The sequence below is a fragment of the Schistocerca nitens genome, chromosome 5 (genome assembly GCF_023898315.1).
Source record: "Schistocerca nitens isolate TAMUIC-IGC-003100 chromosome 5, iqSchNite1.1, whole genome shotgun sequence".
Taxonomy (NCBI): Eukaryota; Metazoa; Arthropoda; class Insecta; order Orthoptera; family Acrididae; genus Schistocerca; species Schistocerca nitens.
This window is the reverse complement of record NC_064618.1, coordinates 517,946,433-517,959,633: the sequence shown is the minus strand read 5'-3', so window position 1 is coordinate 517,959,633 and position 13,201 is coordinate 517,946,433. Positions and strand designations below refer to the sequence as shown.

The 13,201-nt window shown below is 38.3% G+C and overlaps 1 protein-coding gene across 2 annotated transcripts in view; it reads left to right on the top strand.

The window, feature by feature from the left end:
* LOC126260961 (laminin subunit gamma-1) overlaps positions 1-13,201 on the top strand; it is a 1,198,090-nt gene that overhangs the window by 1,131,332 nt on the left and 53,557 nt on the right. For both annotated transcript variants that reach the window (XM_049958485.1, XM_049958486.1), the window contains 7 exons: positions 753-978; positions 1,122-1,381; positions 2,654-2,823; positions 4,622-4,754; positions 4,897-5,121; positions 5,280-5,465; positions 7,190-7,387. In XM_049958485.1, coding sequence (XP_049814442.1) covers positions 753-978; positions 1,122-1,381; positions 2,654-2,823; positions 4,622-4,754; positions 4,897-5,121; positions 5,280-5,465; positions 7,190-7,387 — 1,398 coding nt within the window. The remainder of the gene's footprint in view (positions 1-752; positions 979-1,121; positions 1,382-2,653; positions 2,824-4,621; positions 4,755-4,896; positions 5,122-5,279; positions 5,466-7,189; positions 7,388-13,201) is intronic.

The window sequence follows — 13,201 nt, the reverse complement described above, 5'->3', positions numbered from 1 at the left end:
CATCCATCTCCACAACCACTGAGAATGATAGTAAGAGGGCTCCTCATCTTTCTGTTTTGCTGTTGGGCCAAAAACATAGGATTGCTTCTCCTCCAGCTCCACTGTTCTGATGGTCTCCACTCTGCCTTCAGTGCAACTGCACTATTCACTGTACCTCCATGAGGTACTATAACATGGGCCTGGTAAACCAAGGTTTTTTAATGAGGTGTTACTCCCCCCCCCCCCTCCCTCCTTTTGTAACCAAACTTGAGGCTATGGCTGAGTTTGACTCATGGGAGAAATACTTGGAGATAAACACTATCCAGCAAAAGTATACTTACAAAATTTTGGAAAACAATATTAAATTAGGAATCAAGGTATGTGCCACAGCTCCCTGTATATTGCCCCATCAAGGATTGCAAAGACAAAATTAGACTAATTGCAGTAGACACAGAGGCATTTCAGCAGTGATTCTACCCACGTTCCATTCGCAAATGGAAAGGGCTACAATGGGAAGTATACTCGGCGATGCGTTTTACTGTGGTCTGTAGAGTATGAATGTAGTTGTAGATATAGATCAAATCTGCAGTGCTTCTTTGGCCACACCAAGAAACTCAGCCATTGTGAAAGAACAGGCAATAATGTACGAAACAAAACATTTTAAAAACATATATTGATTTTTTTATGTTTGGATACATCCAGTTATCTGTCTATGTGTTGAAAGTTAAGTGTTTTTAACGAATTTTATTATTAATCAATTATTTTTTTTACAGGTTCAAGGAGCTTACAATGCAATCGTGAGGGTCGTTGCCAGTGCAAGCCAGGTGTAACTGGTGATAAGTGTGACCACTGTGATGTTAATTACTATGATTTCACCAGCCTTGGCTGCAGATCATGTGGGTGCAATGCTGCTGGCAGTTATGGAAATGAGCCCAACTGCAATCCTTATACTGGTGCATGCCAGTGTAAAGAGAATGTTGAAGGAAAGCGCTGTGGGGGGTATGCAATTATTTTGTTTCTCTTCTTTATCTAGCATTAAATGTTTGTTAAAATGGCCAGTTGATCTTATTTTAATCACAAGTTCTGCCTTAACTTCTGTTTTCTACCCTAGTTAAAACTGTGTTATTTATTCTGTTACTTAGGTGTAAACCGGGATATTTCAACCTGGACATTGAAAATGAATTCGGTTGCACACCTTGCTTCTGCTACGGCCATTCATCACAGTGTGAATCGGCTCCTGGATATTCAAAAGTTACTATTGAGAGTATGTTTGCACGAAACAATGAAAGGTGGTCTGCACAGGATTACAGTGGCAATCCTGTAAAGCTACTCTATCACAGTATTACACAGTCCATTGGTGCAAATGCTCCTGGTCGAGATCCAGTATATTTTGTGGCACCAGGTACAGAAAAAGCTTTGATTTGGCTATTTTGAACTTAGTCTTTATGATTAAATGAGTTGTAATTTTTGAACACTTTTTGAGCATTTAGCAGCGAAAGCACTAATATATTTCATAGATCATTGGAGCTGCTCATTCTTTAAATTTCATCTCACTCTAAAAATCTAGATATCAGTGTAAAATCTTTCTAATTCTTACATCCTGATTTCTCTTATTTGAGATAATATGCACCAATCATCATATGAATAATAGTACAATAAACATATAGTGTTATATAATTAACTTTTTGTCTCAGCTTCAAATTTAAAGACTTATTTTTGAAAGACAATAATTTCTGAAGCATTATACTCATGTATACTAAAATGTCTTTTCATCTCAGAATTTTTATGATATTCTGTGGTGTTTCCTGCTTCCAATTTATTATTTATAATCTACATTCACAGCTTCATGAGGAGAGTAATTCTGAGGGCACAATGGATCATTCTAGAGTCTATTAGTGTATGTAATCCATCAGCTTTAAAAAATTGTTACATCTTTCCATAGAAACAACTGTTTCAGTAATTATGCTTATCATGAGAGATAATCATATCTCAGCGCTGATTTTTGTAACATTAATGTAGTCCAGATTTTTTTTTCCCCTGAAGCAGTTGCGAACACATAATTGCTACATGTTCTGTTACATGTGTAGCTTTTGCATATAAACTTGTTGGTCCACTCTAGGTAGCTTCACAAATCCCTGTATCAGTATAATATTTTCTCTTCAACAGGTCTCCACCTAGGCCGTAGTATGAAAACCATTCTCTGTGTTGATTAACAGTTTTATTTCAAATATTTAAAGAAGATACAGACTGAACTTCCATATAGATAACCACCATCACACAAAAACACACCATATTTTGGATCAAAGTTCCAAATGTGCCGATACATCTCTCATTTTCCAAACTCTGCAGCAACCTCATTCTAAAGGTTACAGACTGTTTTGGTTGTAATATTAGAGAAGGCAAATATTACAATTTTTTTGGCTGGAGATACATTATATTCTCTTTCATCACAAATCCTAAGTAAAACTGACTGCTCCCATGCTCTTTAATTTTACCTTCAAATTTAAATAGTTATAATAATATATAGACTATATTCTTAAAAACTTAAGCTGTACTGAGCGAGAGGCCACATCCTTTAACTACATGCTAAAGGTGCTGAGTAAGAAATAATGGAATACAATTTAATAAAAAAAACAGTACCATTAGCATAGATAATAAATTTTACTGTCTTCAGACAGGTTTCTTGGAGACCAACGTGCCAGTTACAATCAGCTACTGTCATTCAACCTTAGAATTGGAGAGAGTGGTCCAGGAGCTACTGTTGAAGATGTAGTGATAGAAGGTGCAGGATTGACAATCACCCAAGCAATTTTTGGTCAGAGAAATCCTTTGCCATCTGTAGAGGTAAGAGCATTTTTTTATATTTTTGTCAAGCAGAGAACCTTGAGTAACCCCAATTAATACTTTTCCCTTGTGTGATATGTGTGGTATCATTCATTCCATTCTTCTCAATCTATTCTACCTTATTTGTGGCAGAGAAACATGCTTCTTCTAAATGACCGACTGTTTTTTTCCTTCCTTTTACAAATTATCTTGCTAGTAATTCTTTGTACATGCATTTTAGTAGCATGTAGTTAAAAAGAAATGGTATGTGGAGATGAAAATAGAGCTGTAGAATCTTCCTGCAAAGTATATCATGAGGGTTGCTGTAATGCATGAAACCAATGACAACAAATAAAAATTAGGAAAATTATCGCATAAGATCATAGTCTAGGAATTCATACAGAAGGTTTGAATTTAAACAGAGAAACAGAAGGACTCAGAACTAAAATTGACAAAAGAACTATTTTATTCAACAGTCACAGTATATTAATTGAAATAGATTACAACATATCCATGCTGAGTCAGAGTCCATTACCGCTGAAACTGAACAAAACAAGATAGTTAACCATAACATCAAAGAGATTCAAAGCCAAGTTGTTGTACACAACAGCAAAGTTCTCCGATATAGCAATCTGATACATATCCAATCCACAGGCAACAGTAGATTTTCTCAATCAGTTTAGGTGACATCACTATCTGCTTGATAATCCAAAATGGTCCTGTACAACTATTGCTAGTCCTTATATACTGAACATGTGTCATAGTTAAGGCCTCTACCTGCCATGTTGTGTGTGCCTCCAAGAGGGGGCCAGTATCTTCTGAGAAACTCGTTGTGCAGGGTGTAATGTTTGTCAGCAATTGTGCTTTGTCAATGTAAGTGTGGATACCTAAGGTGCAAACAGTTGATTTTGTTTTCTATTTGCAGATACTTTAGAAAGCAAAGGATTGTGCAAGGAATAAGAGCTCAGGTTCTAAAATAAGAAAAACTAGAGCCCATGTTTCCTTCGTATTCACAGAACACGTTTATAATGAGGAGTACTTTTTGCTATGTAATGGAGAATATGAAAACAGTATTTGAGGATATCTCATCATAAGACTTCTAGTTTTGTTAGCAGCAATGAAAAAGAAAAGCAAGTGGCATTCCTTAGCTTGGAAATGAGATTGAACCGAAACAAGGATACCTTTCTGTAAAGTACGATATATGAAAAGGAGTCACTAATTTAATACTCATGCTGTGAGCTGATCTCTGGAGCACTTCTCTGCTATACTGAGCTGTTCATTAACTCTGCCACTTCTGAAGTATTCTGCTGGTAGCTGTCTCTTCAGTATACTGTCACCACATGTGCACATGTGTTTTTTTTAGCTACATCCTTGTTTGTTCCCTATTAATACATATGTGTGTATAAAATTTCAATCTCATAAATACTTGGAAAATCACTAGAAATAAATAAAATAATTACGCTTGATGACTACGAAGTCTTTTGCGACAGAGTCCTTGCATAAAAAGTTCTCGGTTTACTTGCCGCATCAAATTTGGATAAAATCCCGAGCTTTCAATTACTACCTCTGTCGTCATCGTCAGCCAATGAGAAGCCGTCCACTGCTTATAAAAGTGGAAGCCTCACTGGTCCACGACTGTCAGTTTTACCCCTGATGAAGATGATGGAGGTACTCATGGAAAGCTCGGGATTTTATCCAAATTTGACGCGACAAGTAAACCAAGAACTTTTTATGCAATTATGTTTGATGGTTGTAATACAAATATATTTTTTCTCTCGTGTATCATTTGAAACTGATTGTGTTTCCTTTCTGGTTATAGGCCCAGGAGTATAAATTCCGCCTGCATGAACATCCCCAGTACGGATGGCAGCCAAGACTTTCATCCAGAGATTTCATAAGTGTTCTTGCAAATCTTACGGCAATATATATTAGGGGAACATATACTCCAGAAGGTATAATTATGGTACCTTATCTTATCATGTATGCTGTGCCATTTGTGTCATGTGCTTTTCAATAGGTTGCTCATAGGAACTGTAATTAACTGCACAGTATTAATTGATGGTGATTTTGTGTATACCTGCTTTTCTTATTTAGGTGTTGGATTCCTTGATGATGTCAGATTAGAAACAGCTCATCGTGGGGCAGCAGGTGAACCTGCCAGATGGATTGAAAGTTGTAGGTGCCTTGCTGGCTATGTTGGTCAGTTCTGTGAATCCTGTGAACCAGGATTTCGCCATGAGCCGGCCAATGGTGGACCTTTTGCACCTTGTGTCCCATGTAACTGCAATGGCCATGCAGACATATGTGATGCTGAAACAGGTAAGTTGAAATCTGAAGAAATTGAAGCAGCAACCAGTTACTTCATGGCCGGAAATATGTCATTATATTCTTACTGGTGTAAAATTTGTTTCTCCAAGCCTAGCAATGTGTTTATCCATGGATTTTTCCCCCATACTGTTCATTTCTGTCCCTTTTAGGTCGATGCATCTGTCAACATAACACAGCTGGGGACAACTGTGACCGCTGTGCACGAGGATATTATGGAAATGCTCTGCAGGGAACTGCTTATGATTGCAAACCATGCCCTTGCCCTAAGCAGGGACCATGTATACAGCTGCAAGATGAAACTATCATTTGTCTTGAGTGTCCAAAAGGATATGGGGGTAAGAACTTTATTCAAATAAGAAAGCTGGCTGCGTATAATATGATGGAAAGTGGAAAAGAAATTACAGGATACTTGTATCATGAATATACTAAAACTCAGCTATGAGCGGTGTTAAGACATTCCACATAATTTTACACATTGAGTGCTAGTAGCCATAATTTATGCCAGAAATACTTAATCTATAGAGGAACATTGCACTAAACTAATTTAGGGATACTTCTTTACCTCAGAAATGTCTTAAAACAGTATCAGCAGATAAGAAAAGGCTTAGCAGTAGTTAAATGTAATTTGCAGTCACTCTTAATCAGTGTATGCTTATGTCTGTTATAAAAAAGTCAACTATAATTGCTCACTGGCAGAATTCACTGATGATGCATTTGTGTTCTGGGAACTCATAGTGCCAGGAATTTATAGTAAAATTGCAGGAAGACCTGCAGATGAGTTGGTGCTTGGCATATGTGGGGAGAGAATTTTGAAAGAGATGTAATTGACCCCTGAAGAGATAGCTATCAATACCATTGTTCAACTGATTCTTGAATACTGCTCATCAGATATGAGAGGAACATGTTTCATAACAAGTTTGTTTAGGCAATATAAATGCATCATGATGCTCATCCAGCTCCAGTGGCAGATATGCAAGAGAAGCATTTTGCTTGATTGACATTCACTGTTAACATTTCAAGAGCTTCCGTTGAAAGAAAAGTCAGACTTCATATTTCTTCCCGCTGCATAAGCACATTTTGTAAAATGGCCATTATGGTAAAATTGCAAAAAGTATTCAACCTCATACAAAGAATTACTAAGAATATTTCTTCCTGGGCATCATTCAGTAATGGGAAAGGGTGGGAGGAAAACGATAGTGATAGACAAAGTACCATCCCTCACATTCCAGTAATTGGCTTGGGGAGAATAGCTGCAGATTGTTATTCAACACTCCTGAATTATATAAATAGTTCATCACTCCAGTTTACCTGTCAGAAAAGTATCATATTTAATGATGTTTATATAAGTAAATTAATTCAGTTGAAGAAACTATGGAAATTACATTTAAGTAAATATCTGATTTCGAATTTAGAAATTTTCTAGTTCTGCACATTTCTCCATACCCTGGGGATGATTACACACAGAAATCATTTGGTGGTATTTTTGTTGAATTACAGTGTGAATGAATCATTTTAATCTTTTTCCCCTTTTTAACAGTTACAAGGTAATTCAAAGACAGAGATTACTACTCACCATATAGTAGAGAGATCTTGAGTGATAGGTGCAACAAAAAGACTGAAGCAGGTAAGCTTTCAGCCAAGCAGGTCTTCATCTGAATGGGACACACACACACACACACACACACACACACACACACACACACACACACTCTCTGTCTCTCTCTCACCCATACTTGCACACACGTGACCAAAGTCTTGGTAGTCAGAGACTGTGATCATGTGTGTGCGCGTTGCATTTGTGTGTGTGTGTGTGTGTGTGTGTGTGTGTGTGTGTGTGTGTGTGTGTGTGTGTTGTCTAATTCGGATGAAGGCCTTTTCAGCCAAAAGCTTACTTGTTTGACAATCTTTTTGTTGTGCCTATCTGCGACTCAGCATGTTTGCTGTATGGTGAGTAGCAATCTGTCATTTTCATAATATTATCATTATTCCAACTTGTATCTTCCATTGTTTAGTGATAAATAAGTAGAAGATAATACAACTTTGTTTGCATACCTAACAGGTCCCAGATGTGACCTGTGCAGTGATGGGTACTTTGGAGATCCAACTGGAAAGTTTGGCAGTGTTAAACTGTGTCAACCATGCAAGTGCAATGATAATGTTGACCCTAATGCTGTTGGAAACTGTAACCGCACTACTGGAGAATGTCTGAAATGCATTTATAATACAGGAGGACCAGAATGTGACTCTTGCATTCCAGGTAATGAAGTAACTTTAAGTTCTGAAAGTTCAAATACAATATTTCGAATGAAATCATTGTAAAGTGTCATAATCTTCTTAAAATAATTAAAATTAATGTAATTAGAACCCAGTGAACAAATTTATTGAGTAGTATGGTTTTCAAAAGTATGTTCAATCAGTCCAACAGAGTGTGGTGTTCTCTACACAGATGTCTCAAGTTAATTAAATTTTGCTGAGTGCATTTTCTTGAATAGTTACAGCATACCTGATGTAACGTAAAATGAGAAGTATTATTGATTTTTAAATGAGTCAGGATGACATATAGCGGAATATTCCTCTTTACGCTATTCACTGATTAGTCCACAGTACACTATCTACTGTTTCACATTTACATCATCCCACAAATTTTGCTTCCATTTGTAGAGTGCTTTCTGTTTTCCATTGAAAATCAGTGTCTGCCTATAGCAACCAGTCAGCCACTTAGTTTCCGTAAATTTTTTTAGGCCATAAATGTTGAAAATTCATGCCGTTAGTTAGACTAATACAGTAATAATTTTGAAGGTGCTTGGAAAGAATCACACTACACCTCAGGAGTTTAGAATCAGAGTTGCTGTCTCACTTACTCAAAAGAAAGAAAGGAAATGTGTACAAAACTGGCAAAAGCCATGTAATATCAGCATTATTTTTATTACTGGTGTAGGTGAACTTCTCAATATTTGATTACAGTTAGGTAGTACAATTCATGTCCCTTTTTTTCTTTCATTTAAAACTTCTGAATTACAACATAGTGCCAAATTGTTGTATGGAGTTTATAGGGATATAACTTGAAGCCAAGTAATTCTTACTGTTGTCTTTCTTCTCATGTTGGTAGTAATGATAACAGGCGGAAAACTGGATTGGTTATGGAACATTTGGTGTAGACATTCACTGTATGCTTGACAAGAAACTTCTTGGTGTTTGATTGAAGCGATTTGAGAAAACAGTAAAAAAATTTCTGTAATCTGTACTGAGATTGGAACGCTGCTTGTTATGACAACAAATCCAATGCTTTAACAACAGCACCATCTCACTCATTGGCTTCGCAGTACTGTGGTTCCTATGCTTGACTCAGGTTTAATTCTTGTTGCATCTTCAGATATTTCTGCAGCAAAGAGGTTGGTGACACTTTGCACTCCCTGTAGCACTTCCTGCAGGACAGTGAGAAATGCTAACATCAAAAGTCACTTATTGATGTTAGTGGCTGGAGGCACTGGACATGAAGCTATTTTTTTTTTTTTTCTCCATCAGTCTACTGACTGGTTTGATGCAGCCCGCCATGAATTCCTTTCCTGTGCTAACCTCCTCATCTCAGAGAAGCATTTGCAACCTACGTCCTCAATTATTTGTTTGACGTATTCCAATCTCTGTCTTCCTCTACAGTTTTTGCCCTCTATAGCTCCCTCTAGTACCATGGAAGTCATTCCCTCATGTCTTAGCAGATGTCCTAATATCCTGTCCCTTCTCCTTATCAGTGTTTTCCACATATTCCTTTCCTCTCCGATTCTGCGTAGAACCTCCTCTTTCCTTACCTTATCAGTCCACCTAATTTTCAACATTTGTCTATAGCACCACATCTCAAATGCTTAGATTCTCTTTTGTTCCACTTTCCCACAGTCCATGTTTCACTACCATACAATGCTGTACTACAGACGTACATCCTCAGAAATTTCTTCCTCATAAAGGCCGGTATTTGATATTAGTAGACTTCTCTTGACCAGAAATGCCTTTTTTGCCATAGCGAGTCTGCTTTTGATGTCCTCCTTGCTCCGTCCGTCATTGGTTATTTTACTGCCTAGGTAGCAGAATTCCTTAACTTCATTGACTTCGTGACCATCAATCCTGATGTTAAGTTTCTCGCTGTTCTCATTTCTACTACTTCTCATTACCTTCGTCTTTCTCCAATTTACTCTCAAACCATACTGTGTACTCATTAGACTGTTCATTCCGTTCAGCAGATCATTTAATTCTTCTTCACTTTCACTCAGGATAGCAATGTCATCAGCGAATCGTATCATTGATATCCTTTCACCTTGTATTTTAATTCCACTCCTGAACCTTTCTTTTATTTCCATCATTGTTTCCTCGATGTACAGATTGAAGAGTAGGGGCGAAAGGCTACAGCCTTGTCTTACACCCTTCTTAATACGAGCACTTCGTTCTTGATCGTCCACTCTTTATTATTCCCTCTTGGTTGTTGTACATATTGTATATGACCCGTCTCTCCCTATAGCTTACCCCTACTTTTTACAGAATCTCGAACAGCTTGCACCATTTTATATTGTCGAACGTTTTTTCCAGTTCGACAAATCCTATGCAAGTGTCCTGATTTTTCTTTAGTCTTGCTTCCATTATTAGCCGTAACGTCAGAATTGCCTCTCTCGTCCCTTTACTTTTCCTAAAGCCAAACTGATCGTCACCTAGCACATTCTCAATTTTCTTTTCCATTCTTCTGTATATTATTCTTGTAAGCAGCTTCGATGCATGAGCTGTTAAGCTGATTGTGCGATAATTCTCGCACTTGTCAGCTCTTGCCGTCTTTGGAATTGTGTGGATGATGCTTTTCCGAAAGTCAGATGGTATGTCGCCAGACTCATATATTCTACACACCAACGTGAATAGTCATTTTGTTGCCACTTCCCCCAATGATTTTAGAAATTCTGATGGAATGTTATCTATCCCTTCTGCCTTATTTGACCGTAAGTCCTCCAAAGCTCTTTTAAATTCCGATTCTAATACTGGATCCCCTATCTCTTCTAAATTGACTCCTGTTTCTTCTTCTATCACATCAGACAAATCTTCACCATCATAGAGGCTTTCAATGTATTCTTTCCACCTATCTGCTCTCTCCTCTGCATTTAACAGTGGAATTCCCGTTGCACTCCTAATGTTACCACCGTTGCTTTTAATGTCACCAAAGGTTGTTTTGACTTTCCTGTATGCTGAGTCTGTCCTTGTGACAATCATATCTTTTTCGATGTCTTCACATATTGTCGAACGCTTTTTCCGGGTCGACAAATCCTATGCAAGTGTCCTGATTTTTCTTTAGTCTTGCTTCCATTATTAGCCATAACGTCAGAATTACCTCTCTCGTCCCTTTACTTTTTCTAAAGCCAAACTGATCGTCACCTAGCACATTCTCAATTTTCTTTTCCATTCTTCTGTATATTATTCTTGTAAGCAGCTTCGATGCATGAGCTGTTAAGCTGATTGTGCGATAATTCTCGCACTTGTCAGCTCTTGCTGTCTTTGGAATTGTGTGGATGATGCTTTTCCGAAAGTCAGATGGTATGTCGCCAGACTCATATATTCTACACACCAACGTGAATAATCATTTTGTTGCCACTTCCCCCAATGATTTTAGAAATTCTGATGGAATGTTATCTATCCCTTCTGCCTTATTTGACCGTAAGTCCTCCAAAGCTCTTTTAAATTCTGATTCTAATACTGGATCCCCTATCTCTTCTAAATTGACTCCTGTTTCTTCTTCTATCACATCAGACAAATCTTCACCCTCATAGAGGCTTTCAGTGTATTCTTTCCACCTATCTGCTCTCTCCTCTGCATTTAACAGTGGAATTCCCGTTGCACTCCTAATGTTACCACCGTTGCTTTTAATGCCACCAAAAGTTGTTTTGACTTTCCTGTATGCTGAGTCTGTCCTTCCGACAATCATATCTTTTTCGATGTCTTCACATTTTTCCTGCAGCCATTTCGTCTTAGCTTCCCTGCACTTCCTATTTATTTCATTCCTCAGCGACTTGTATTTCTGTATTCCTGATTTTCCCGGAACATGTTTGTACTTCCTCCTTTCATCAATCAACTGAAGTATTTCTTCTGTTACCCATGGTTTCTTCGCAGCTACCTTCTTTGTAGCTATGTTTTCCTTCCCAACTTCTGTGATTGCCCTTTTTAGAGATGTCCATTCCTCTTCAACTGTACTGCCTACTGCGCTATTCCTTATTGCTGTATCTATAGCGTTAGAGAGCTTCAAACGTATCTCATCATTCCTTAGTACTTCCGTATCCCACTTCTTTGCGTATTGATTCTTCCTGACTAATGTCTTGAACTTCAGCCTACTCTTCACCACTACTATATTGTGATCTGAGTCTATATCTGCTCCTGGGTACGCCCTACAATCCAGTATTTGATTTCGGAATCTCTGTCTGACCATGATGTAATCTAATTGAAATCTTCCCGTATCTCCTGGCCTTTTCCAAGTATACCTCCTCCTCTTGTGATTCTTGAACAGGGTATTCACTATTACTAGCTGAAACTTGTTACAGAACTCAATTAGTCTTTCTCCTCTTTCATTCCTTGTCCCAAGCCCATATTCTCCTGTAACCTTTTCTTCTACTCCTTCCCCTACAACTGCATTCCAGTCGCCCATGACTATTAGATTTTCGTCCCCCTTTGCATACTGCATTACCCTTTCAATATCGTCATGCACTTTCTCTATCTGTTCATCTTCAGCTTGCGACGTCGGCATGTATACCTGAACTATCATTGTCGGTGTTGGTCTGCTGTCGATTCTGATTAGAACAACCCGGTCACTGAACTGTTCACAGTAACACACCCTCTGTCCTGCCTTCCTATTCATAACGAATCCTACACCTGTTATACCATTTTCTGCTGCTGTTGATATTACCCGATACTCATCTGAACAGAAATCCTTGTCTTCCTTCCACTTCACTTCACTGATCCGTACTATATCTAGATTGAGCCTTTGCATTTCCCTTTTCAGATTTTCTAGTTTCCCTACCACGTTCAAGCTTCTGACATTCCGCGCCCCGACTCGTAGAACGTTATCCTTTTGTTGATTATTCATTCTTTTTCTCATGGTAACCTCCCCCTTGGCAGTCCCCTCCCGGAGATCCGAATGGGGGACTATTCCGGAATCTTTTGCCAATGGAGAGATCATCATGACACTTCTTCAATTACAGGCCACATGTCCTGTGGATACATGTTACGTGTCTTTAATGCAGTGGTTTCCATTGCCTTCTGCATCCTCATGTCATTGATCATTGCTGATTCTTCCGCCTTTAGGGGCAGTTTTCCCACCCCTAGGACAAGAGAGTGCCCTGAAGCTCTATCCGCTCCTCTGCCCTCTTTGACAAGGCCGTTGGCAGAATGAGGCTGACTTCTTATGCCGGAAGTCTTCGGCCGCCAATGCTGATTATTTATCAAAATTTAGGCAGTGGCGGGGATCGAACCCGGGACCGAAGACGTTTTGATTATGAATCAAAGACGCTACCCCTAGACCACGTGCTACAGCTTATGCATCTTATTCATACACAAAGCACAAGTGAATCCTTGAAACAGAGATTGTTCTGTGATATTGGCTTTAGCTTCTCAGAAGGCAATTTCTGTAGCTCCTTTTTATAGAGAGCCATGGTAAAAATGTGGAAAGACTTTTCAAGGAACACAGTAGGCCTAAATGCTATGCAAAAGTTCTTGTTAAGCCAGGGGCAACAACAAATAATGTTACTGATGTCAATCTGCATGACAAAATGTTAACAAAAAAGATTATGTGTTGTGTATAGTTTGTGGAAATGATGTTGCACAGAAGGGGGCAAGTAACTGCCAAGCAGAACTAAAGAATTTCCTAGAGAGTAATAATCAATATAATTTGATAGATCCAACATTACCACACAGATATGACTTTGTAATGTGTATGTAACCAAATCAATACGGAAAACCAACATTAAAATAAAACAAATACATCCTCTGTTTGGAAAATTCAGTGTCCTAGATCCAGGCAAACTGGACAGACGCTTGCATACCAAGCATGGAACCA